Below are 27,348 nucleotides of genomic sequence, written 5' to 3'. Positions count from 1 at the left end.
CTGGTTAGTGGATTATTATTTTTTTAAATCCCAGGATTCTCTCTCTTCTCCCCACCCCCACCCCAAATAATTCAACAGTTTTCAGTTTCAAAACATCCAATCGCTCCCTCGGGTGCTCTCGCTTTCTGCCCTGCGCCTGCCTCTCACTTCAGTTTAAGTTTTTAAGTCAATGGCCTGTGATAGATTTGAATTTATATTTTTGCTTCTACTTTGCGCCTCTGGGCTTTGACTGTGTGATTGCTGGAGCTACAGTTCCAAAGAGGCCTTGCCCGCAATATATGATCCATAGATAGCGTGCGTAGAGCCAATAGGTTGCGTTATATAAACTGCCTCCTTTTCCCTCCAACGCGCTGCAGTAGCTCCCCCAAATATAACTGCTTCCCCTTCTGACTCCGGAGGGTATTATGTCTGTCTTTAGCAACTGCATTGTGTATATGCATGTACAACACATCCATATCACACACATACACTGGAAGATAATATGCTGGCTGTGTATTACACGCTTTGTGCCTAGTCACACAGTCACAGTACTAACGAGTCATTAATTAGATGCGTAATTTTCAGCCGTGCATCAGGTTTGCAATATTTTTTCATACTCTTGCTTTTTGGGGTAACAAACAAAGTAAACTTAGTTATATGAATCTCCAAAATAACATGCTCATTTGTGTATGCGTTTCCGTAGGTAACCATGCAGGTTTGGGTTAACTCTGTGTAAACTAGGTTGCATACACAGAAAGGGCATAGTGGGTGTCATTTCGGATTCAGGCGTGAACATCAATATTTTGGGGCACTGGGGATGGTGTGCCGGGGGGAGGGAAGGGAATGGTGCCCAGAAACATGGCTTTGGAGGCCTTGTTGGACAACATTGCTTGTCAAAAAAAAAAAACCAACCCCATCTCCACAGAAAATACAGTTCGGATTGATTAGTTCTGGGCAGCTGACCCAGAGTGCTAATGAATTAACAAACAGGGAAATGGCGAGCACAGAGGGCAGGGAAGAAAAGTGTGAGGTCCCAGTGGGGCTTCCTTTTGTCTATCATAAATAAGAGCAATGGTACATAGGTGGCGGGGCTGGGGGCAGGGCTGTGGCTGTCTGATCCTCCCCCAGAAAAGAGAGTCAGTCTAAATTGGATAGTTTTGAGTAAGTGGCCGTGGCCCTGTCCCCCATCTTGCCGCCGATCTGTGTGCGGAGCCGTGTGTCTTGAGTCAGGGTTTTTAATGCTGCAACAGAGAACGTCTTCCCGTCTCTGCTACCCCCGGCTTGTGTGTGGAGAGGGAGCGTTTGTGAGGTGGCTCTAAGGAGGGAGCGTTTGTGAGGTGGCTGAGGTACTTTGCAATGGAGGTGCTGCCTTAAGGGGAGACCTCGTAGCCAGGTTGCCGCCTCTATAGATAACTGGTCACGGCTCTGTAGGGACGTATTGCCGGTCGAGCAGGCCCAGACACGCAGGCACTTGTACCATGCAGGGAATGCCTCTCTAGAAAGCAATAGCTGGGTCACGCTTTATGCTGTGGAGTGATATCCAAGTGCCCTGCTCTTGTCTTCAGGAGCCATTTAAAGGCGTTCGTGTTGTTTCTCCCCCCAGTGCAAACCCTGTTGTGACAAAACATTCACGCTTCTCAACAGGCACTTTTCTGCCTCCTGTGAGGTAGGCTGGTATCATGACCCCCATTTTGCAGATGGGGAAAGAGAGGCATAGAAAGGGGGAAATGACTTACCCAAGGTCACAGAGCAGGTCATGGGCTGCTGTGACTAGAATCCAGGTCAGACTCCTGGGCCTGTGCTTTATCCACATACCAGTCTGTCCTTTCTTAGCTCTTAAAATGGATAAATGCTAATAAACCATCATAAGGATAGTGTTAGGAAGGATCTCCAGCACGTGCCATGCTTCGTAACCCCACTCAGCGGCTGGAGTATAACTCTCCTGTAGAAGAATCAATAGTATAAAGTAGATATATTCTATGTAAGTAGTCACACAATGTAATTTAAATACTAGGTAAAGATAAGAAGGGGTGTGTTTGTATGTATTGATATCTTGTATTTATAATATAATCTCCAACAGCTAAGGGCAGGTATCATTCAGCCTGGCAATTTTCATACCAAAATGCTTTCAAGGAAACCACCGTCTCATAGCATCGCTCTTCACCCTAAAGAAACTCTGGATTTGAACTTAAGCATATAGACAAAGATGATCAGGTCATAAAAAAAAGCAAGGTTTGGCTTGGCCTTTTGGTTGATGTGCTTAGATTGGGGGGAGGAGGGAAGGGAATGGATACAAAGGAGAACTTGACAGTTCAGGGCCTTGGCATATAGGGATTCAGGTCCTTTGGCCTCTGTGTCATCTAACTGTATCCAGCCAAGCTGGCAGGGAGCAACAACTTGACTCCATCTGATGGCAGTTTGGTGGCCTTAGTGAAGTGAGTTGGATGAGTCTCTGTTCCTAGCAGGCAATGAATGGCCCTCACTGCTTGCAGTTGCAGCAGTGAGCCCAAGGACTTGCTGTGCCATGGAGACTGGAATATCTTCTCCCGGCTACTAGGATCTTTGGGGCTCAGGGTTTGCGTGTGTGTGTAGCTTCTTCTGCCACTGCCCATGCTGTACCTGCGCTGTGGAGAGACCACTCCGTTCTGCCAGGGCTGTCGGGCTGGCACCGAATACGCCTTTAATAAAAATAACTCTAACAAATAGGGCGGGGGAAATCGCCCTGTATGTCCTGGGTATTTCTGGTGCACTCGTCACTAGGCCCTGCCTGTCTGACTCTGGTGCTCCAGACCACGTGCAGGGCTGCTCTTCTGAGTCTCTGTAAATACCTGGCATTTCTTTGTGGAAATATTGAGTGTCTGTGACTAGCTGAGTGTGCAGGGGGAAGGAGGAGGGGTTTGGCTGAGGTGCTGGCAGGTGAGGAAGCACCAGTGGCTTTGTTTGGAAAGGTGCAGACAGAGGATCCCCTCCCTGCTGTGCTGAGAAGAATCTACCAGCAGGTACATCACTTACTACCTTCCTCATCCCCTTTATACCGGGTACCCTAAAACCCCAGTCAGCCTACAGCTGGACTGTACCAGCCACCCCTTTGCTCCCAGCCATCAGAGGTACGAAGCTTATCTTTTTGCTTCAATCGCACTGCCCGTAAGCAGCGATGAATAGAAAGCAGCACCTCCTTCTGGTGACAGCCGGAAGCGGGTGCTGCTTCCCCCAGTTGTACCAGGCCTGTGGAGACCCAGTAAGAGGGGCGCATCCGAAAGCCTAATTGGGGCTGTGACACACTGGTGACAGCGGGAGATGGTGCAAGCGGCGGCTAGCAATACAGTGGAGGAAAAATGATTCCCAGCCAATGTGAGAACAGGTTAAAGCTGCACTTCCTGGGAGGTGAGGGTGGAAGTGGGCAATCAACTATAATTAATGCATTAAAAATTAAGTAACCACGCAACTCCTGTCGAACACACACACAGAACATGAGGCCAGCTGCAGGGATCCCTTGTGCTGGAATAACTTATAGATGTTGTGAAGAGCAGAGTTCGGCTATGCCTGATCCTTCTGGGCAGAGGGGAGACATGGATCTCAGCCTCCTCCTTACTGCATGTTCTTAGTCCCATGGAGGCTAGGGGTGAGTGACATTTGGGGTGGAGGGTACCTGTGGCATTTGCGGCACTGGAGGAATGCCACACGGGTGTTGAGCCCCTAAGATCTGCCCTTCAAAACATGGGCCCTGCTATGATGATTGTTGTTTATTATTTGTATTATGGTAGTGCCTGGGAGTCCAGTTATGGCCCAGGACCCAGTTGTGCTAGGGGCTGTACAGACACCGAACAAAAAGATGGCACCGTCTTCAAAGAGCTGACAATCTCCTGGAAGTTCCTTTAAGTGTTTAATAAAAAAAGGTGTCTTGAGCCTGAACCCAGTGATAAAATTCTTACTGGCTTTAATGGGAGCTAAGCATTGGTCAGTCAGTCAATCCTTGCTGGGAGAGGCATGTGAAAGGTGGCTGAAGGACATCTGATTGACTGACCATGTAGTCTGTATCCCTCTGAATGCCCTTCGCTAAGCAGCAGATTCAAACCACCCCAAGGATACCCCTGGTGCTCGCCCCATGTATTGTGGTAAATTATTGACATCCATCATGCAGAATCAGGGAACTGCCTCTCCAGACAGGGCTAGCTGCGCCGAGGGATCACTATGCTCTAGTGTGAGTATGTGCTGCTCTCCCAGTCCTGGATTTGAGCCTTGATTTTATGAGAGGCATTATTCAGTGTGGGTGCCTTCATCTGGGCTCATTAGACAATAGATGCGAAACTTCCCTTTGTAATGGGAATCGCACCTTTCCTGAGAGTCGGTTAGCCTGGATGTCTAGAGTGTTGGAAGGTGCCTGAAGTGTGTGAGCACCCAGTGTTTCTGTCACGTGATGGTGTTGACTTATGAAACTTTTTGGACCAAGGGAGGGAAGTTAATGATGGGTGAGGATCCTAAGCTGTGTTGTCACTGAGCCTGTAACCCGCACGTGGAAAGATGACCTCATTGCTAAAGCACAAAAGAGTTGGGTTCTCTTTGGATTTGGGCAAGTCGTTTAAACCCCTTTTGTGCCTCAGTTTCCCCCTATGTAAAATGGAAGTGCTACTGGTCCTGCTCACTGATACTTGTGAAGCACTTGGCGATCCCCTGCTGGAACACAGTGGAGCAGAGCAAATTGCTATGGAAGCGTGATTCTGAAAGCATGGTAATGCACGCTGAGCCAGTGAGGGAGGGTTTGTGAATTATTTGAGTGGGGGCATTCTCTGACTCCTACCTTGTGCTTCTCAGCCCATCGGGCCGTGCATTCAGGGCAGCTGTTCTGGAAGCCTCTACAGACCCAGCATAGCTTACGTGGCGCTCTGCATCATCGGTGCTGCAAAATCCTACCCTGCCCTTTCACGGCCACCATGTTGGATTCTCCCTCCTGATGGGTGAGACCTGGTGGGTAGTGCCTGGTTTTGAACAGGGAAAATGCCAAGTTCCTCCCCTCTGTAAATCCATGTTTGAGCCTCATCTGTGCATACATTGGGCTGAGAGTCGAACAAAGCTCCCAAGCTTTTGAGAAGGGACATGAGCGCTCGCTCCTCAGAAGAGTGCATCCAAAATGGCGTCTGGGCCATCCCAGATCCATGCAGACCTTGGAGCAGTCCTGTGTCTTTCCTGCGCAGCTGCCACTGTTCTAAGACATTAGCCACATGGACAATGTCTTTACTGTTCCTTGTGTGGCCTGGTGGGCTTAGCTTTAGGACTGTGCAGACTTCCTGGAAACATGAGTTCGAATCCCATTTGGATCAGCTGAGCCCTTCACCCTTCCAAGTGATGTTAATTAATTAGGGGCCATGCCATTTCTATGGGTAGGTCTGAGTGAGACCTTAAACGCTGAGGCTCACATCTTCAAACGTCTTTAGGTGCCTAACTCCCGTTGAAATGTATAGGAATTAGAGCCTCAAAGGTATTTAGGAACATAGGCCTGAGGTCCTGTCTACTGGTTGTGAATATTGAAGTTCTCACTGCCCGAGTGTCCTTGACCACATGTTCCCCTATTTTCCTTGTTTATGCAGTATCCCACTACTTGCCGCCCACTCTGTCCCCGAGGTGGGTGCGTTTCAGTGGTGCTGCATTGGTACAGTGGTAAAACACTCTGGGATCCCCTTGGATGAAAGTGAACTCGATTGCAGTAATTTGTAAAGATTTACCACCCAGTGGTATAAAGAGTGAATCCCCTTAACTGGCCCATCTCTGGGCAGAAACCAAAGCAGCCCAGTTTAACAGCTGTCTTGAAACTCCTAGGCTCTAGGACAGTGGTTCTCAGCCAGTGGTACGCATACCCCTGGGGTTACACAAAGGTCTTCTGGGGGTACATCAACTCATCTAGATATTTGCTAGTTTTACAACAGGCTACGTAAAAAGCACTAGCGAAGTCAGTACAAACTAAACTTTCATACAGACAATGACTTGTTTATACTGCTCTGTATACCATACACTGAAATTTAAGTACAATATTTATATTCCAATGGATTTATTTTATAATTATATGGTAAAAATGAGGAAGTCAGTAATAGTGACTGTGACACTTTTTGTATTTTTAGGTCTGATTTTGTAAGCAAGTAGTTTTTAAGTGAGGTGAAATTTGGGATTACACAAGACAAATCAGCCTCCTGAAAAGAGTACAGTTGTCTGGAAAGGTTGAGAGCCACTGCTCCAGGATACTTTGTGTTGCATGATACTATGTATTAAAAGTTATTACAATAGCACCTGCCCCAAGACCTGGGACCCATTTTGCTAGGGGCTGTACACACATAGTGAGAGAGAGTGCCAGCTCCTAAAACTTAGTCTAAATAGGCAAGACAGACAAAGGGTGGGAGGCGAGAAGGCGTATTATCCCCATTTTACAGATGGGGAGCTGAGAGTCAGAGAACACGTGACTTTTCCAAGGTCATGCAGGGAGTCTGTGGCAGGGCTGTGACTGAACCCAGGTTGCCCAAGCCTCAGTCCAGTGTCTTAACCACAGGACCAAAAGCAACGTTTGAAATAAACACAATCTTTGGCAGCATTAAAAGGCTTGAAGAACCATAATGAACACGAGAGCCCGACCCATCTCGCAGCCTTGATAGCACAGCAGAAGGCCACACTTTGGGAAAGCTAGGCCTGCAAATCACCCCTCCTGTGTGTAAAGGACTGTGGCTAGACTACTGGGCATCAGGCATGGCAGGTATCCACAGGTTAAAGTCATGAAATAGAGCAATCAGTTCTGGTCCCTGGCAATCATCCCAATTAGTCTAATGGTCAGGCTGGTTGAAGTGATCTTAATGCATGTCTGTAGCGAGATGGGGGCGGGTATCTACCATATAAAAAGGAGTGAAAATTGTTTACAATGAATATTTTTGTGCCGACCCAAGAGATAAAAATGTGAGCAATATAAAAAACGCCACCTTTTAAACACACAAGTTGTGCGGAACCCAAAGTTTGTCAGCAAAACTCCCAGCATCTTCCGGGGGACCTGGGGGAGGCAGAGCTGGGCAGAGAAGCAGGAGGAACAGCTTTACATGCTGTGATTATCAGAAGTGATTTGAATGTATACAGAAGGGGCTAGAACCAGAACCCCAGATCCAAACACTAGGAGGAATGTCAGATATGGACTCCACCTGTGACCCATTTCTAGCGATAGGTCAGTCTGAACTTGTAGAGGTCCCATTAGTTATCGGAGGATTTGCCTACATGGAAACATCCAGGAAAATTAATCTGAATTAACTAGGGTGTGAATTCGAAGTGGATTAGTGAAACCTCATGAAATCCCTGTGTGGCATTGTAAATCAGAATTAAAGTGGCCTTAATTCAGTTTAGTTTAATTTAGTTTGGAAGGCCACGTCGTCACTGTAGCAGAATAGGTGCGGTGCTGTAGCTATAATGCTCTAATCCCATAGTGTGGACGCAGGCTAAGGTGATGGAAGGGGTTTTCTGCCACTATAGGAACTGCACCTCCCTGAGCAAGGGTAGCTAGGTCAACAGAGGCATTCTTCTGTCAGCCTAGCTGTATCTATGCTAGGGGTTAGGCTGTCATAGCTACGGCACTCAGAGGTGTGAGTTTTTCACAATCCTGGGTGCCGTAGCCGTGTCGACCAGGACTAAGTGAATTAAGCTAAAGCAAATTAAGGCCATTTCAATTCTGAATGAGGGTGTTCACACAGGGATTTAATGCAGTTTAACTAATCCACTTCAAATTCACACCTTTAGTTAATTCCGATTGATATTCCTGGATATCCTCATGTAGACATGCCCTGAGATACCATGTGCTTAGCGGCCTAAGAGTTGGGACTACGGGGTTCTTTTCTCAGCTTTGGTAGAGACCAGTGGTTTTCAGCCTTTTTTTTTCATTTGCGGACCCCTAAACATTTTTGAATGGAGGTGCGGACCCCTTTGGAAATCTTAGACATAGTCTGCAGACCCCCTGGGGTTCATGGACCACAGGTTGAAAACCACTGGTATAGACTTTCCACCTGGCCTCGGACAAGTTGCTTCACCTCTCTGTGCCTCAGTTTCCCCTTCTGTAAAATAGGCCTCATAACCCCAACTTCTATGGATTGTAGTGAAGCGTAACAGTTTTTAAAGTGCTTTGAGATCCTCGGATTGCAGCGCTAAGCGTTATTTCTTCATGACTGTCTCTTCCTAGCTCCTCGTAAAATTAGATCCAGCTGTTCACAATAGTCACTAATTTCCCCAGAAGATGTTCTGAGCCTGTAAACTTTGAGCAACTCTGAGTTAGTGGAGGATGGGCTGTAGTTCTCATGCCAGCTCGCCAGCCATTTCTCCCCATCCCCCAGAGACAGGGAGCTCATATTGCTGACATTTAGGCAACTGTCCTTTTATTTTAGTTAAACTCAGCATTAATGTTATGAGTGGGAAGGTATGGGCACTGCATAGCCCCACTGCCCATCCTGTGGGGAGCAGGGACTTGAGTGTGGCCCTCTGCTCTGAGTGTTTACCCTCAGACGAACCCCCGAGAACTGGGCAGCCTGAGGCTATGTATCCTTTTTGGCTTCCCCTGTGTTTGTGCTGGGGTCCTCACCGTAACATAAATGCCCCTCCCCACGGGACTCCCTCCAGAACCCACCTGGGTCAGCCATACTCAGGGGCCAGCAGGGCATTTGTGGGTCAGTCCTTCCCCACAGCTCACCTGAGACGTAAGCTACCACTCCACCAGCTGCAATACTGCCATAAGGGCCTCCCCGTTTCTAGATTGCCCACTCGCTGCAGACTGGGAAGCTGCCGTGGTAGAGCAAAGAGGGAGGGAATGGTGGGGGGAGAGAGTCTGTGATTACTGGGTTGGTTAGATAATTGTGGGCGGGTGAGGGGGGCTGATGCATTGGATCAGGATCAGCTTAACGACTGGGCTGTGCTCTCCTCTGGAACTCCTTCTCTATGAATAATATCGCCATCAGTATTTTTAGCAACTTACATTCTCTATATGCAGGAGGCACTTCACCCACCACTGACATGCTGCCACCTCAGCAGTGGGGGCGTAGCAGCTGGTTTAACAGCACAGAGCTGCAAGGCTGAATCTTAGGGCAGGAAGGGAAGGAGGTGCTTGCTTCCCGTTGGAAGTGTGAAGGGGGAGTTCAGATGGCCAGGACGTAATGAATCAACCCCGGAAGTGGACCAAGACACCAGAGGTATCCCGCTCTTGTGATCAGTGCTATGGGATCTTAAATGTCTGCAAGAGATCAGGCTCCTGGTTTTGTGTGGCTTGCCCAAAGGATGGGTTTTAGATAGGCGCTTTCGGGTCCAAGTACCTAATGCTGCCTTTATTTCAGCAGGGGTCCTGATAATCGGTAGGTACTTAGCAGGCTTCCTCCTGTATTGGAAAGCTACAGAAATTCTCACCGCACACGGCGCTGTGACTAGAAGTGACAGAGCTAAGTTCTCCAATGTTGAGTGGAAATTGCTTGGAAGAGCAAGATGAGAGGGAGAGGATGTGGTGAAGGCAGTGGCCTGGGACTTGGGACTTGGGAGATCAGAGTTCACTTCGCAGCTCTGCCGTACGCTTCCTGTGTGATCGTGGGCAAGTCACTCCATCTCACTGTGCCATAGTTCCCCAGCTGCAGACTGAGGATGATAAGGCTTCCTTTGCCTTGTCTCTTTAAACTCTTCAGGATGGTCTCTCGCCATGTTTGGCCAGCACCAAACACACTGGGCCCTTGATCTCAGTTGGGGCCCAGTCTCTCCTGCAGTATAAATAATAATAAGAGCTGTTACTGTCCAGTTCTCGAAACACAAGAATAATTTATACGAGGCTCATCCTGGAGGATCTCAAGAGCTTAATAAATTGTGTGTGCGCAGCACCCCTGCAAAGCGCAAAGGGTAGCAACCTTCCAGGACAAGGCTGGGTAAATTTTGCCAGGGACTAAGATGTTTTAGTGTCCCTGCTCCGTGGATTGGATCTTGCTGTTTGGGGCCTCATCAGAAAGACCCGCATGCTGGAAGCTGCATGGTTCTTAACTTACAGGGGAGGCGGAAGCTCACTGGGAAAAGGGTCTGGATACGCCAGACCAGAAACCTAAAGGCCACAATGGTGGGAGCCTAGAAATACACAGACCACCGAGCCAGCCCTCTGGCTGTCAGTCTAGGCAAACATATTCCAGGCTCTGGGCTGCAGAAATATACGTGACCCCGTAGGATTCCCTTTTTCCGCATTAGCTGCCTCCTGGTGGGGATACCGGTTCTTGTTCGTTTCCTCACTGGCCCCTCTGCAGAGCGTGTTCCCCTTTGGTCGTTCTGTGTGGTGTTCATTCATGAGTCATCCGTTTAGCCCTAATGTGTGGAATTGCACAGTGCATTGATTGTCCACGCAGGGCCCGTTGCTGTTTCCTGTATGTACAGTGTATGGCATATGAAATACATACTCCCGTTACGGTTTCTGCAAATGTGTGAGAAGGTGAAACCCTCTGGAAGGGGCTCCTGTGGGGACCTTTATCCCATGATGCCATCTGTGTGGAGGGATTCTTCCCATGGTACCAGGACAGCATGCCAGGGGAAAGTGACTTGGAATGCGAGGAGTGCTTGGCTTCCGCCAGACGGAATGGCTTTTTCCTCGGCTTCGGAAAGGTGCGAAGGCCATTCCCCATCCCGGAGCTGGGTTGGCATGTGTAGGCCAGTGGCTTGTGCTCAGGGCTGCTCTGGTTTGGTAAGGTGCTGCTTTCAGATTACCCGCAGCACCCAGCTATGAATCAGGGCTGATGCCTCAGGGGCGGCTGTGTTTCCTAGGCACAGGGTGAGGGCAGTGATTGCAGCTGCTTCCATGGTGAGGATTGGGTTACACGGGGTGGAGGGAAGGGAGAGGCAGCCTGGGATGAGGGAGTGGGTGTGAAAGAACTGGAGCCTTCCTGTTTGCACAGGGGTTATAGACACCTTATGGCCCCTCTTTAGACTGGCTACTTTAAAATCACACAGCCTGTACGTTTGCACAGAGTCAGTAAGACACTTTTTCCCGCCCCACAGATCTAAGGCCTTGTCTAAGTCAATAGGGAATGAAATGGACCTAGCCCATTTTCACACGGATTTGAGAGTCCACACAGGAGTTGGCACTGATTTAGCGACCCCGGTTTAAAAAGACACCCTTAGTTAAGCCAATTCAATGCTGTTTGTAGGCTGGGCCCAAGGGAGAGCTAGCTGGGACACTCGCAACAGTTGCTGAGGAATGGGAGGGTGTGGGCAGTTGTTGGGATGGAGAATTCCCAAATGCGGGTTTGGAAGGAGGAGGAGCTTGGACAAGGAGAGGGGAGACAGTTCTGGACATGGAGGGGTGGGAGAGGGGGCAGTAGGAGAGAAGATGCAAAGACCAGAGTGGGCTGGAGGAATGTGCCAGTCCAATCCCTTCCTTGGGAAGGTAAGCCTTAGGGCACGAGCCCTATTTGGGTTCAGTGGCACCAGGACAATCCTTTATATGGACACCTGGAGTCCTTTGCCTCCCAGAGCATCTGAAATGATTAAGAGCTAGCGAGAGAACCCTGAGCTGGTCCACATTTGTTGTACTGAGAACATCTGGGATACCCCCACCTATACCCCCGCCTCTCCCTTGATGTTCCTGGTTCCCTGGGCTTATTGTTTTTTCCTGATCTTATAGAAATGGTTGTTTCTAGCTTAAGATATCCTAGGAGAATGATTTATGGATTTGCCTTTTCCTCTGAATTCCAACCCCTTCTTGTGACCAGGTCCTAGCAAAGTATTCGGTGGCTGTTTGGTGTGCGTCTGTGGAGTAGACGTTGTCGTTCTTACCAGGACAGCCCATCCCTAAAGCCAGCTCTTGCCCCGTTTATTCAGGCTAGAATACGTAGTTAATCACCTTGGCCAGACCATGGGCTTGCTGAGCTGATTGCCTGAACACTTTCAGCAGAGGCTGCTTCTCTGCTTCAACCTCCCGGATCTCTTCCTTGAGTCTTGTGCAGTTTAAGCCTATGGGATCTCTGGGAAATTGGCTTTGCTTGTAAGCTGTGCTGGGAATTCAAATGCTTAAAGCCACTTTCTCTGCTTGGATCGGCAGGTTCTCAAGCTCAGTAGGTCAGAGTTGCTTCTCACCGTCAGCAAACAGCAAATTATAATTGGAAATAAAGGTTTAACTTGTAATGATGTTTCTCAGCATGCTACTGGCCAAATTACATCTGGTCTAACTCATTCCCCTGGCAATTTCAACTGGAAACTTCCTGTCCTAACCACGCACTGTTTAACGGTTGCCGTGTTTCAGACGTGGCTGCGTTTCAGTGATGGGTGAAGTGACTCCAGTATGTAGGAGCTTGATCCCGAGGTGTGCTGAGCACCATTAATTCATGGCGGATGATACAGTGGGAGTGTCGGGCCTCTTGGGAACAGGCCTACAGTTTGTAAAGCCTTTTGGGCCCAAGGGTGCTGTGTAAATAAGATGATCCCTTTCCTGGTGGTGGCCATCTTGGTGACGCTGGAGGAGGCCAGTTTCCAACTAGTTTCATAATCTATAAAATAATTAATGCTTCAAAAGCTTTTATTAAAATGTAAATCAGTGAAGCTCCTCTTCTGGTTAAGCAGGATAGAAAGCAAATGGGCCACCCCCGCTGCCAGGTTATGTGGTCAAGTTCGAACCCAAGAGGGCTGCCCCGCTACCTAGCAGCGAGGCTCGGAGAAACAGCTGCTTTGCTTTAAAAAATATGGACCAGAGGCTACAATCCCGGCTCGGTTCTTCCCCAGGCAGATCCCCGTTGACTTGAGGGGGACTAGGGGCCCTGTGGGGTTTGACCCATTCAAGGTACATTTCCTGAGCTGGTGAGAGGTGCTGGGCCAAGTGAAAAGGCCTAAGCCCCATTCCTTCTGAGCCTCGGTTCCCTGGTGTCCCGTCTCCACGCCTCGCTGGTGTCGGGCTGGCACAAAAGCGGATGGACAGGAGGAGTGAGGCTGGGATGATGTGGCAGCCGGTAAGCTAATCGTGGGAGGGCATGAGAAACACTGGCAGCACTGCGTAGGTAGTGTCCTCCTTGGGGAGAAGCGGCTTTCAGGACAGAGGGGACATGTAGAGAGAGTCCATGCTGGGTCCGCCTCATCCTTCGACTGCCCTGTGATGATGTGGGGTGTCATGGAAATGGAGGAAAAAAGGAGAGGCGTGCTAGGTCTTGTTTGCAGAGCTTTGCAGACCCCTTAGTACTGTCTCCTCAGCGAGCGAGAGCTTGGTGCGTAGCAGGGGAGGAATGGGCCACTAAGCAAGGTACTGGGGTTCTGTTTTTGGCTGCCCTTTCTTTGCTCTGTGCCTCAGTTTCCCCACACATGTAATGGGGAGAATAGTACTTCACCCCCGGTTTAAAGCGCTTTGAGAGCCCTAGGGGGTGGCCCCGGTTGGCAAATGGGGTACGGCCGTGGTTGGTCTCTGAGGGTGCCATGCCTGCCCACTCAGGCTGTGGGGTGTTACTAGGCCGCCCGCTGGTGTGTGAGGGCCAGTGTCGGGCAGGAAAGTTCCTCTGTGAGGAGCAACTTTGTTAGGATGGGGTTGGTGGCTATCTGCCTCGCTGTGCACGGGCTGGGGGCTGGGCCCTTGTTTGTAACTGGTGGGTAGGAGGTGACCAGTGCATCGGGGGACACAAGGAGCCTAAAGGGGACGGGATGGACTTGGTGGTTGCCAGGGAGACCCAGGCCCTCTCTCCAGTCTGCTGTCGCTTCGGGAGCCACCATCCATCGGCGCTGCATCCCTCGTGGCCTCGCAGCCACGTGGCCTCTTGTGGTTTCCTCGCTCCGATTGCTTCCTGAGCTCCACGCCAGGCCGGAAAAGACAGGAAGTGATAGAGGAAAGGAAATTACTCAGGCTGTCTCACAAGGGAGCAGGAGTCAGGGGGAGGGGTGTCTGGGAGAGTCCCAGGACTTCCGAGTCTGGACCGTCCAGGGGCCCTTCGGCATCCATTCCCCTGTCTGTCTGAGTGGTGGGGTGGGAATGCAGGAAAGGAGGATGGATCCAGTGAGAAGTGGGCAAGAGAGACGGGCACTTGCTAACTGGCTTGTTACTGAGCTACACTTCCCTCTGAAACTTTGCTTTTAAGGAGCCTATAGTGCCACATCAGTGGCTTGGATTTCTAAGTCCCCTCTGCAGGCAGATTCCTTGCAAAGGGATATACTCTGATGGTAGCAAGCGGTAGAAGTGAAATCTGCTTCCGAGCAATGGGAATCCCTAAATATCAAAGGGCCTTGCAGCTCGGTAACAGTTTAGAAGAAGATCACAAGCCCCCAACCATTAGTATCGATTGGTCTCTGAGGTTTGGTCCCTGTGGGAGAGCTGTTGGGTAGAAATACCGTGGTGGTGTGCTCTGCTGATGAATATAATGCTTTCCACCACCACCCGCCGGATCCCATACTGCTGTTCAAGCTAAAGGCAGGGATTGCGCTATTCCTTGCTGAAAGGCAACCACTTCTGGGGTGGAGCGTGTGAGAGTGTTTTCCAGGAGGGGAAATAGTGACCGGAAACTACTCCCATGGAAACTGTGGGGATGGGGGGGTGGCTAGGGTCTGCAGAATGTGGTCACCCAACCTGCGATTTGACCAGGACACCAGGATTAACACCCTGACTCTTGGAAAAACTGCCATGAGGTCTTTCATGGCCAGGACTTCTGAAAGGCAACGTACCTCCTCGTGCTCCACGGGGGCACCGTCTGTTGAACCATTAGCGCTGCCTGCGGCATCCTTGGAACTCTCCCACCTGGGGATCCCCCAGCCCCAGCGTGTGAGGTTACGGGCCCTGGTGATAGGGCTGCAGGCTGAGGCTGTGATTGCTGGGTGGAGATCTTCTGGTGAGGGCTGGCCAGGTGGCGCAGTCACCACGGGTGAGGATCTGAGATCCCTGGGCTGGCAGCAATAACATGCACTCTGTCTTTGGGGAGAGGCGAGTACTGGCAGTCCCCCCCACCTCCACCGATGCTTGGGACAGTGCGGAGGGGCTCAGGAGTGGCGTTGGGAACCAGGATGTGTAGGGCCTTTCACGAGAGCTGCCAGGTTGGACGCTGGGTGTCAAGCAGGTCAACTCCCCTGTCCCCAAGCTGGTGTTGACAACGCTTCTCACCCCACTGTGGACAGAATCGACCATTGTGTGCCCTGTAAAGAGCATCGGATGTGGCCTATCCCAGCCCACAGGCCGTAGAGACAGTGAAAGAACCAGAGCAGGTCATTCCCGTGGCTGTTTTAATTTCTTACGCCAACATCCCTCGCCATCGAGGATTTTAGAAGCACCCTCCCTCCACGGACACCCCCTTGTTGTTCCCTGCCACCCCTGTAGGATGGAGCACTGTGAATCTGGGGATTCCTTCTCCCTACAGGCTCCCCTGAAATCACTCCACCTTCTCACCTTCTGAGCTGCACTGCCCCCTCCTTCCCCCTCAGGCTTTGCAGGTGGCAGCCTGGCTTTCCCGCCCCATCCCTGCCTCCCTCCCCCATTTCCTTCCCGTGCACACAGTCGGATAAAATGTATTAACATGCAGACAAAACAAACATGGAAGAACTGGGGGGGGGGAGGGGGGGGGGGAGAAGGCTGGGGAGGGGGCGTGGGGGAGAGGCTGAGAGGCAGCATCATGGAGAGTGCCCCCGGCAAGCGTTCTCCTTCCAGAAATTAGAAGCATATTAAAGAAGTCCTCTGCGTGCTTGCAAATTGTTTCCTCCTGTTGGAGTTCAGAGCCTGCTTTTGGGGCTGTGCATTCTCTTGGCTAGCACTCTAACGCATGAGGAGGGGCCGGAGAGCTGCTGTGTGAAATGGCTTGGGGCCATTACACGGGCACACTGTACTTGAAGGGAAATGTTTGCACCCCCGATGGCTCTGAATTCCAGTAGTGCTGCCTGTCTCAAAAGATCCCAAAGTCCTCCTTGGGCTGTGTAGACCTTGGCATCGCTGAGCTGCAGCCACCTCTGGGGTGGAATGCAGCAGCTGTCTGGCGGCACACAGCATTGCTGCACTACAGCCCTGAGGAGAGGAAGGGACGAATGAGATGGGGAGTTCTAGACAATGGGGTGGGCTCGTTCAGGTAGCCGCACTGGAACTGCAGTCAGGTTGCTGGGGTTAATGCCCCAGCTCTTGCAGGAATCATTGGGGGGTCCTTCATGGAGTGAGCAGGACCTCAGCTCTGCTGGGTCTCTGAATAAGTGCTCCTTGCATTCGAGCTCCAGTGAGGCAGAGTCTCCCACAATTGGGAGAGGGGACCCTCCTGTCCCATCCCTCAGATTTTAGTTGATTGCAAAGTCCCCAGTGGCTGCTACCCGCTCTCTGTATCACCTAGCTCCCTGAAGTGCCTGCTTGACCCCGGCACAGGGACAGGCTGGGCTGAATAATCCAAGGCACAAAGACTCCTGTCAGCCCTGCTGAGAGACCCCGTCTCTCCCCACCTCTGCCCCAGTGCTTTCCCCAGCCAGGGCATCTTTGTATCTTTGTCAGTGCCCTGCCCTCCTGTGGAGTAGTCTGGGGCTCAGGGGCAGCATCTGGTAGGATGGGAGCTCTGCTGCGATAGTGCAGGGCATGCGAGTGGCAGGGGCCCAGTGACCACCAGGCTGCTTCCTCCTGTTCCCAGATTGCTATCTGCGGCTCCCCTCGGGCAGAAAGCCGGGCTGCTGGCGTTGCTGTGGGGGGCATCATCCTGGAGTTACGCAAATGGCCGGGCCCTACTGAGGGCCCCGCACCCATGGTGATGAGCCTGCCGTGACCACACAGGATCTATAGTGTGTGTCTGCTTCCTGGCAATGCTGGGTCGACGTCCGTGTTGCCTGAGGGTGAGCCCAGGGGAGTCCTGTAAGTATTGCCAGCCCCCTCACCTCTGAGCTCCCATGACCATGGGGGGCTGGAGGCCCCCTCCCAGCCTGCTCCCATGACAATGGGGGATCTATACAGGCTTTCTCAAGCCCCCTCCCAAACAACTTTCACACCACAAACAGGGTGGGTTGCGTGGTGAATTTCCTGAAAACCTCCCCTCGGATTTGTGCTTTGGCTGGGAAGCTCACACGAGCAGCTCTAAATGTGACCCATTAAAATCCTGATGTCCCAGGGGGTGCGGGGGGCACTTGGATGATGGTTCTGCTCTGTGCCCCTCTGGATTTCTGCCCCAGCCCAGGCCTCTCTCCGCTCGCCGGCCCCTCTGACAGAGAGCTGTGCCAGGCCAGCAGGCTGCTGCTGCGCTGGAGACTTGAACCTGGCAATCGAACTCCATCCCTCCCCCTGTGCTATAAATATACCCAATGCTGTCTCCCCCAGGATGGGGCCGCAGAGCGAGGGAGCAGGCGGAGTTGGTGGGAGCTCGCCCCGCCGAGCTGGGAAACCTCCCGGATGCTCTGGTAGCTGAACGCCCTGGCCTTGGCTTGTCTCTGGGGCTGGGAATGGGGAGTGAGTCTGTCTGACTTCCCGAAGGTCACGGTGACCACCTCTTTCTCAGGCCCTTTGTACAGCTCCTTGCTCGGGTGCATGACCGTGGCCAGGGCAGCCCAGCCCTGCCGTTTGGCTGCTTCACCTGTGGTGGAGTCTGGTGAACGTCTCCCTTAGGGGGCTTGGTAGAATTCTCCCCATAGGAGTTTGTGGCAATATAATACACCCTCCCCATGGCTTCCCTTCCATCTCTCTCTCTCCTGTTCCTCTCCCACCCTGTGGGTTACTGCAAGGGCTGATCCCAGCTATCCCCATTTCACTTGACGGTAGTTTGCATTTGTGTGATGCCTCTTGTCCTCAAGGATCCCACAGGGTCATACAAAGATGTACACACAGCCCCAAAATGCAGCCACCTCTGGGGAGGAAAGTGGCTGGCCCTGCACAATGGTGAGCGTTGGGGCAATCCTCCCCTGGCAGGACCTCGCGTCAGCTGCATGGAACTCTGTAGGCCTAAGAGTGGTGAACGTGGTACTTAGACAACAAAGCCAGGTGTTTGGAGCCACGTGAACAGGTTTGGCACAGAGCAGGGAAGCCAGTTTCTCCCCTCTGCTCCTTCTCCCCTCCGCACCCCACATTAGGGGCCCCCTTTCTAACTGCAGGGCTGCTGCTCTGGCGGGATCTCCCCCACCCTCCCCCCGTGCCTAGGCAGAGAGCAGCAGGTGGGTGTGAGCTCTCGCCTGAAACTCCCCGCAGGGGGAAATTGGAGTGGAACTTGCAGCCTTGGATTTCCCCCCCTGGCTTTCTTGTCAGCAGGAGCGGATTCTGCACCAGGAGAGGTCACGCCCAGGCTGTAAGCTGAAACTTTTTGTCTTTCAGGTGAGAGGTGCAGCTCGCTGCACTAGCTCCCAGCCAGCAGCCTCCTGTCTGGGCTTGTCTGTGAACTTTTATCCTCTTTAAATGCGCGGGGGGGGGGGGCTGGGGAAAGAAGGGCTCCCCTGTGGGGCCAGCACGGACTGACCCATAAGGCAGGAGCTGAACCAGTTCACAGGGCAGATTCCCTTTACTTCCAGCTGTCCCTTCCTACCCCCTATGTCAACAGATCCTCCTGCCTTCCCAACTCTTCCGTAGCAGATCCTGCTTCCACCCCTGCTCCAATACGTCCTAGCTAGCCTCCCCTCTTTGCTCCCCAGCAGCAGGAAGCACTCTCCTGATTGCAAACCTGATTGTGCTCTAATTCTGTGGCACAGAGCTGGAGAGACCCGCAGACCAGGATGGGAGCTAGAGGCTGTTGTTCCCAATGCTTCTGCCTCTCCTCCTAGTTAATTCCGGAATGCAGGAACCCTCTCCTCTCACCTTCGCTCCAGGTGAGAATCCTCCTTCCAGTTCTGCTGCAGTAAGATGCTAAGTGCAGAGGCTTCTGGGGAGATCTCTCCCTGACAACAGTGTCCGGAGACATTCAGGGTCTGGCTGAGCCATACACCATGTGTGCAGGCTGGTCTCAGCCCCAATGTCACTGCAGAGGAGGGCAGCCCCAGCAATGGAGGGGCAGGCAAGATCCTTGCAGAAGGAGAGTTTAAATGCATAGCTTGAGTTAGCAGCAAGGAAAGGGCTTAAAATACTTCCTAAAGTGTCTGCAGGATGTAATTCCCAAGGTGGGTCATGGTTTGTTTGGAAGGGAGTAAGAAGATGGAAATAAGGAAAGGAGAACGTAGGCTGAATGTCAGGACAGCCTTCCTGACTATGATCTTTATCAGGAGGTGGAACAGGCTCTCTGGGGAAGGGGTGAATACACCACTGCTTGGGTTGGTTTAAAAGCAGCCTGGACAAAGCGCTGGAGAACCAGACGCCACCGTGCACTGGCTGCTAGGCAGGAACTGTGATGGTCTATCTCTGGCTCTAGCGTCTGGGGCTTCTGGTGCAAGCAGGGTGTGTAGGGGACGGTCTCCAGTGCAATTTGAAACAAACCTGCGCATGTGTCAGAAGACCCAGCCTAACATAAGAACGGCCAGACTGGGTCAGACCAAAGGTCCATCTAGCCCACTGTCCTGTCTTCTGGCTGGCCAATGCCAGATTCTTCAGAGGGAATGAACAGAACAGGGCAATTATAGTGATCTATCCCCTGTGGTCCACTCCCAGCTTCTGGCAGACAAGAAGTTAGGGACATTCAGAGCATGGGGTTGCATTCCTGCCCATCTTGGTTAATAGCCATTGATAGACCTATTCTCCAGGAACTTATCTAGTTCTTTTTTGGACCCTGTTATAGTTTTGGCCTTCACAACATCCCCTGACAATGAGTTTCCCCAGGTTAAAAATGAGATGTATTTGGGAGCTTCTGAGATCATCTCATTCTGTATCGTGTTGTAACCTTGCCCTTGCCTGTAAATAGGGGCATGTCCAGTCTCCAGGACAAAGCTCCACTCCTAGCTTCCAACCTCATCCTTGGATTTTTCACCTTCCATCTTCCTGCCTCCCAGTCCGGCAGCATGTTACTAATGCTCCTCAAACACTGGCCTTTGTTCCTGTCCCCACCTCCCCTCTCTCTGTAAAGCAGGCAGAAGCTGACCCCACCATCAGAAATAGCTTCCACTACACCTGCCTCCTGAGGCCAGACTCTGAGCTGCTGTAAATCCATGTCGCTCTGTTGAAGTCACCAGAGCTACACCAGTCTCCATCCGCTAAGGACCTGGCTCCATGGCACACTATAGCTCCTATCTGCATCCGTGTTTCCCTCCCAACCTATGACTCCTAAGCAGCCGGAGATCAAAGGCATCATTGCTTTAATATTTGATGCAGCATCTCTTGTGCTGTCGTATCCTGCCCTTGTACAGGGGTGTGGACTCGGGCTAAATAGGTCCTTTCCATCTCTGGGGGCCCAGTTTTCCTCTGATAAAGCAGAACGGTCTCCATTACAGTCACCCTGGTGTTTGTAAGATCACACTCTCTGTATGCCTCTATTACCCCCATGCTTATTCTCCCCCAAACTCAAGCATTCCCTCCCTCCACTGCTGCATCTCTGAGATTGGAACCCACCAGCGCCATGTATTGCTTCGTGTGCACTGACAGGGGTGTTGGTGTGTGGGGATGGAATTTGCAGTGCCATGTATTGTTTCCTTATTTTTACCTGGATTTTTAAGGAGCGGCTACAAGAACAGGTGTGGAGCCAAAGTGAGATGAAGGCAGGCAAGAAAATTTGCTCTCAGAATAAAATATAAAATAAAATAGTGGGGGAGAGAGACTGTGATGGGCCTAACGAATAAACAGCTGGCATTGATGAACTAGGTATCGTGGGTTATAGACACCCCTTGGGGCCCAGGTATCGTGCTGGCATTGCTGTACGTACCAGCTCTGACCTGTACCATCCCTGCTTTTCCAGTCCTGGGCACTCTTCCTGCACAGGTCCCGTGGTGGGACAGCTGTTCTGCAGAGAGTGCAGCTCAGGAGGTGTGTATTTGTGCACATGTGTGTGCCTGCACTACAGTGTCCTTAAAGCCCCCTTTGCATCCCCCACCCCCAAATCCTGATGTGGCCTTTGCTTAGGGCTGGTTCCTAAAGGCTGCTCAGACTCTCACTGGCTGCCCAGGGCACAAATTTGCCCCACCACCGCTGGTGATTGGCATATCTAGGTCACATGCCCTTTCCTTTGGTCATGCCCCCATCTCTGCTACACCGATACCAGCAGGGGAGAGTTGTTCTTCACTGGCCCTGCGCTGCCAGGGGATCCCTCGGTGATGGCTGGTCATGTCATGCGAGTGTCAGAGTCTACTAGTAATACAGCACAAAGTGGTCTCACCACGTTGGTGAGAATCCAGCCCAACGCAGTAATTAAAGTAGATTGAAACAGGAGCTCCTCTCTGCTTAGAGCGGAGATGGGGGAGCTAAGCTCCCCAGGCTTCCTCGCCTCCCCCTTACTTGAGCTCTTGGCCCTGTGTCTGTGTTTTGAGTGGGATGTTTGGTAGGTTACTTAAGAGGGCACCTGAAGATTAAGGAAGAGAGGAGGGAGGGAGGGGAAAGAGAGAGACGGTAGGAAGGCGGAAAGTGGATGACTGTATCCCTCTGGGGAGTGGTGATGGAAGCAGGTAGTTCTCATGGGCTGTGCTAAAACTTACTGAAGCTCCTGGGAGAATGAGAACTCCCCTAGGATGCTGGTTCCAGAGAAGGTAACTTCTCCGTTCTGAGTGGTGAGGTCACCCCATCTCATACGCACTCAAAGAGGCAGTGGGAGGCTTGGATGAGCTCCAGGAAAGAGGGTCGCCACTGGAGGGACCTGCCTGAGAAATGGGGACCTTCACGCTCAAGAGGTCTTGGTCTTGCATCTTGGTCAAATCTGAGAGCTTTCTGCACATCAAGGGAAAATCTCACCCCAGCTCTTTGCGACAGCTTTCCGCTCCTCATGCCCTCCGGAGAGCGTGCTTGCAAAGGTCAGCCAATCTCCTGACCACATTGGAGGGAGCTGATAAAGATGGCAAACTAAGCTGCGGGAGCAGAGTTTGATCCTGCGAGGCCCCTGACATTACTGGAGAACTGATATGAGGGACCTGCAGAACTTGCTGGCTTCCTGGATTTGGGAGAGGAGCGGGCCATGGCCCTGATTTTGAGGGAAGGAATCCCTTTGCCTTCTCCAAGGACAAGCTGATGTAAAAGAAGGAAAGTGACATGTTTTGCTCCAGCCTCCCTCCCCCACCCTGATCAGGTTAGGCAGCCCCACACCTCCAAAGAAAGCCCGGCATTGCTTGTTTCCCAGTTGTTGTTGTGGTCGCTGTTTTGTAAGGGCTGGGTGGAGCCTTGGATTCATCATCTCTTGCACTGTACGTCAAAGCTATGACTCGCCGCTCGCCTGCACCCTCCCTCCAGGAAATGGAATTGCTTGGCTTGGCAAGACACTGTTTTCCCAGTGGCTACCACTCACACCATGGCCGGGCCACTCTTGGATCTTCCTCCTCGTGTCTCCAACTGGGTGGGGCAGGACAGCGAGGAGAGAGCGCACTCCTGCTCTATCGTCTTCTGTTCCCCCCCAGCCCCAAATCGTCAGAGCTTTGACTGTGTTGTCACCTGACTGGAAGGAAAGCTCAGGGTGAGCTCTGAGGTTTCCCCACCAGTCGGGTCAGCAGGAGGAGATGTGTGTGGATACTAATTCAGCCATAAGCAGCGATGGGAGACCTGGGCACTAACACAGGCCTGCATGTGTTTTTGTACAGCGCCTAGCACCACCCCGTTTCCACCCTGCTTGGGGCTTTCAGCAGCCACTATCATATTAACAGTAATGGCTGGCTGGAGACTTGGTTCCAAACCCTTGGCTAGAGCATCCTGGGTGGGATCTCCTGGGAACACAGGGCTTGCCAGACTGGATCAGCCCAGGATCTCTTCGGCCCAGCATCCTGTCTCCAAGAGAGAACAGTCCCAGTCGGCTCAGAGGACGGTCCTACAGAGACAGCTTCCTCCTGACCTCCAGTAGTGAAGCAAGAGGGTTCACCTCCCTTCCAAACCTCCCTTCGAGGACCCTCCTGCGATATTCTGCAGTAGTTGCCCGGAAAACTTCAGCGTATCCCCCCCACCCCACAGTGCTGCAGGGTCCTGTGTTCAGCCACGGGGGTTCCTGTGCCCCACTGGGGTGGGAGGAAGCCTGGTGTCTCCAGGGGACGGGTGTTGTGGAGGGGAAGGCCTCAATATTTTCTCCGTGCGCTGCAAGAAGAAGAAATTCTGCTGCATCCTGACCCTGTGCAGAAACGGGGAGGGGGAAGTCTCTCTCGGTCTCTAGCGGGCGTTACCCTGCTGCTCTGTAGCCCGTTTGCCGCCTTCAGCAGCAGCTCCCTGACCCTGTTCCCCTTTGCCTCCTGAGCTAACGAGCTCTTGCCTGCACCTACGCTCCCCTCCCTTGGGCTTGCAAGCTCTCACACGCCCATGCTCCCCCCCAAAAAACTCCTGTCCCTCCCCCGCGTCCCAGTGCAGCACCCACAACCGGGGGCGCGCGCGTGTGTGTGTGTGTGTTTGGGGAGCTGGGAAGCTACACAACAGCCGCAGCAGCCTCCCTCTCCATCCCTCCCCCTTCTCTTTGGCTAACTGCTCCAATTCTGTTCTCCTTATTTGGCCACACTGCTCCCAAAGAAGGGGGGGGGATGCGGGTGGAGGACGGGGAGGGGGGAGCAGCGGGAGAGACTGGGTGACATCACGGGGCTCGGGGAGAGACAGGAAAAAAGTTACTTAAAAAAAAAAATAATAAATCCCTGCGCACTTGAACCAGTGGCTTGCTGCAGTTCCTTTAAAAGGAGATGTCTGTACTGGAGACCTCTCGCGCGCTCTCCCAGCCCCTCTGGGAAGCCTCTAGCCGAAGGAGACACCTCTGCGCTCAGCTCCCCACCAGCAGCAGCTGCTGCCAAACGTGCACCGAGCCTGCTCTGGGAGCTGGGCAGGAAAGGGGGGAGCGAGAGGGGAGGTGAAGTTGCAGGCGCTGGTTTGAGGCCTGTCTGGCAGAACCTGTCCGGGCAGCGGCGCTTCCCCCCGGGGGCCCCCCATGGGCGCGTTGTGCCCAACCCACAACACCCAGCGACCTTTCAGGGGGAGGGTCAGGCTTGTCCAAATAGACACGTTGAACCAGAATCCCAAAGCGAGACGGGGGCTGAGTCTTTCAGAGCTGCCAAAGGGATCCGGGCACCTGGCCCCCGTTCAGCTCAAGAGGAATTGGGCATCCAAATCTCCTGGGTGGCGCCCAAAATCCCTGCTGGGGATTTCAAACCCTGCTCCCGTCTACAGACTTCGCTTCCAACTCTTCCCATTGCAGCCACTGGGGGGGTTGAGCCTTTGGTGGGGGCAGGCTTTGGCCCCAGAGGGTTTTGCTGGCGAGGCTGGGCTTTGGGCCCTGAGAGGGCCCCCAGCAGGGGTGTCGTGCTCAGCAAAGGAGCCTAGTGCCGCATTGCCCCCCCCGCATTGCCTGTGCTGTGTCCCTGCACTGAGGCCCGACTATGTTGAAATGCAGCAGGCCGGCGGGGGCTCCAAAGCAGCGGCATGGCCTGCGAGGAGTGGGGTGATGGTGTAACTAGCAGGGGGGCCGCAGTGGAGGGATACCCACTGCTCTAATGCCCAATATGTAGCAGCCCAGCATTTCTCATGCTGGGGGGGGCCCAACCCAAATGGGGGGTTGCAAGAGCGGCGGCTGCTGGCCGGTTGCCCCGCTCTGAAGGCAGCGCCGCCGTCAGCAGCAGCGCAGAAGGGTGGCCTGGTATGGGTCATCACAGCCTGAAATATTTTCAAGGGGGAATCCCACCAAAAAAAAGTTTGGGAACCCCTGTACTAGCCCGTATTCCAGGGGTTCTCAAACTGGGGGGTTGGAACCCCTCAGGGGGTCGCGAAGTTATTATATGGGGGGCTGTCAGCCTGCACCCCAAACCGCGCTTTGCCTCCAGCATTTATAATGGTGTTAAATATATAAAAACATGTTTTTTAATTTATAAGGGGGCGGTCGAACTCGGAGACTTGCTATGTGGAATGGGTCACCAGTACAAAAGCTTGAGAACCACTGCCGTATTCTGTCTCCATTATTTTCCGTCTTTGCATTCAAGGTGGCAGAGAGCCGCTCCCTGCCATGTGCAGTTACCCCTTGAGAGCCGGTCGCTTGGCAGCTGGCTCTTGCGTGATGGGCCGATAATTGCCCAGTAAAGCCCTGCTCTCCTCTCTTGATACGGGTAGAAGAGGGATGCAGAGTTGGGGATGGAGGGTCCTGGAGGGCTGGGCTGTGATGTGGGGCAGGGGACGTGGTCGCGTCTCCGGGCTGGAGGTTCCTGTGGGCTGCGCTGTAATGTACCTCAGACCCATCTCTCCTCTGGCTTCAGTAGTTTCTATAGGGGCGTTGCTGCCAGCACGAGGGCCCCACGCTCTGAGCGCAGCACTCCGGCAATGCACCTTGCCTCCACCTTCTCCATCCTGTCTCTGGAGCCCACCCGAATTGGTGCGCTGTTGGAGGGGGGGAGGAGGGCTGTGCTCCCCTGGGCTCACTGGTCAGCGGGCGTTTAGGGCCCAGTCTGGCTCCGCGGCATTCAGCACCCCGGCCCTTTGTCTCATACATCCACTGCTGGCATCCCTAGCCGAGGAGGAACTTCCCCTCCCAGCCCCTGTGTCCCCCCTGCTCTTCTTTGGCTGGTCAGAGGCAGTGTGCTCTAGTGTCTACGGCTGGGGGCAGGGTGTCAGGAGACATCCATCGCTGACCTTTGCTTTGTCCCCTCAGGTTGTCGAGTTGCCGTTTGGGGCTCAGGGTCGGAGCCCAGAGCAGCCATCACAATAGCGTCCAACAGCTGGAACGCCAGCGGCAGCCCCGGGGAGGGGCAGGAAGATGGACAGGAGGGAATGGACAAGAGTCTGGACAATGATGCCGAGGGGGTGTGGAGTCCAGACATCGAGCAGAGCTTCCAGGAGGCACTGGCGATCTACCCCCCCTGCGGCCGGCGGAAAATCATCCTCTCGGACGAAGGCAAGATGTACGGTGAGTAAGACCAGGCCGCACTTGGTTTTAGAAGGGATCCAGGCTTGACCCAACGGACACTGCAGACACTGTGTGCTTATTCAAATATCCATCATTATGTTTCAGAGTGAACATCCAGTTAAGATGACTAAGAGCTGCTCACCACCTCCCTTAGAACCAAATGCTGCCCCTGCATTCCCACTCCAAAGTCCTATTAAATTGAGGATACATCCCTTTGGTTATTCTGTTTTGTCTCTGACTCCAGTTCAGGGGTAGAGCAGGGAATTTCCTTGGGTTTGCTGCCAGTGTTCGGTGGTTGGCTCTGGAGATGAAAGTCCTGTCTTTGCTCACAGAACACGTGTAGCCTGACAGAAGTGTGTGTGTGTGTGTGTGTGTGTGTCCAAGCGGGGATTAGGGATGCCCGAGATGGCAGTAGCTGGGGGCTCAGGATTGAGATGCAAGCATGGGGGGAGCCCAGACCTTGACTAGCAGAGCAAGTTGGGTCAGGATTGAGGTCGATCAGCAGAGCAAGTTGGGAGCCTATTGCTGGGGATGCGGTGGGTGGGTCGGGACTGAGCTGCCTTGGAAGAGCTGTGTGGCGCGGGTTCTGCAGCACCTGAGGCTCTGATGTTCAGTCTCTCGCATCCAGTGGATGATTGAAATCCCCCTGTGTCAGCCTCCGCGTTCTGACCTTATCTGGGTGACTGCTGGCTGGCGACGGGAGTGGAGGGTGGCAGAGAGAGAGAGAAGGTAAAAGTGAGTTTCTGAAGGGGAATTGCTCCTCCAGGCTCAGCCCCCAGATGCCCCAAGCCTGGACACGGAGGCATTAGGAGCTCTTGGTATGAGCGGTGCCTTCCCCTCTGCCCAGTCACTTTCCAAGGCTTGGCCCTTGCTGTCTGCACCAGGGGCACTAACCTAATGTCTCAACCACAGTATTTTGGGCCGTGTCCCTACCGGCCTGTGGGGACACAGAAAGGGAAGCCAAACTGGGGCAGGGGTGGTGGCCATCTTGGAATGGCTGAGACCTGTCAAGTGGTGTTGAACTCTGTTCCCCATGCTGAGGATCCACAGTCTCTGTGACATCTCTCCCTTCTCTCGCTCCCTCCCTCTTTTTTTTCTCTCCCTCCCTCCCTCTCTCTGCTTTGCCTGCCTGACTGGTTTGGTGAAGTTGCAGCCAGAGAGAGGCTCTGCGCAGGGAGTCCACACACCTGGGGCTGGGCGTGAAAGCTGGTGTGTCTGGCCTCTCGTGCAGGTCGCAAACAAAACACTTCCTTCTGCTTCCGAGGCTCCTTCGGCACCACCTTTGGATTTGTGTTTTCAAACTGCGGCTTGGCCTAGAAGTTCCCCCTGTGTCGATGGTTTCCCCAGCTCTGAATTTTCGGGGCCACAACCTGAGGGGAGCTAACTACATTCCCAGAGCCTTCTCCTTCCCCCACGTCTCCATTCAAAGCTCCTCCACTTCCATTTCCAACCCAATGGGCCACATTCATCCAACAGAGTCATGGATTTGGCCTGGTGTCTCCCACTAGAACAGGGTCTCCTTGTCAATACAGGGTCT

At 52.8% G+C, this 27,348-nt stretch overlaps 1 protein-coding gene across 3 annotated transcripts in view; it reads left to right on the top strand.

The window, feature by feature from the left end:
* TEAD3 (TEA domain transcription factor 3) overlaps nucleotides 1-27,348 on the top strand; it is a 57,058-nt gene that overhangs the window by 802 nt on the left and 28,908 nt on the right. For all 3 annotated transcript variants that reach the window (XM_043533655.1, XM_043533656.1, XM_037884964.2), the window contains exon 2: nucleotides 25,557-25,811. In XM_043533655.1, coding sequence (XP_043389590.1) covers nucleotides 25,676-25,811 — 136 coding nt within the window. In that variant the 5' untranslated portion in view covers nucleotides 25,557-25,675. The remainder of the gene's footprint in view (nucleotides 1-25,556; nucleotides 25,812-27,348) is intronic.

Source organism: Chelonia mydas, chromosome 21 (genome assembly GCF_015237465.2).
Source record: "Chelonia mydas isolate rCheMyd1 chromosome 21, rCheMyd1.pri.v2, whole genome shotgun sequence".
NCBI lineage: Eukaryota > Metazoa > Chordata > Testudines > Cheloniidae > Chelonia > Chelonia mydas.
This window is presented reverse-complemented; position numbering and strand designations above follow the sequence as displayed.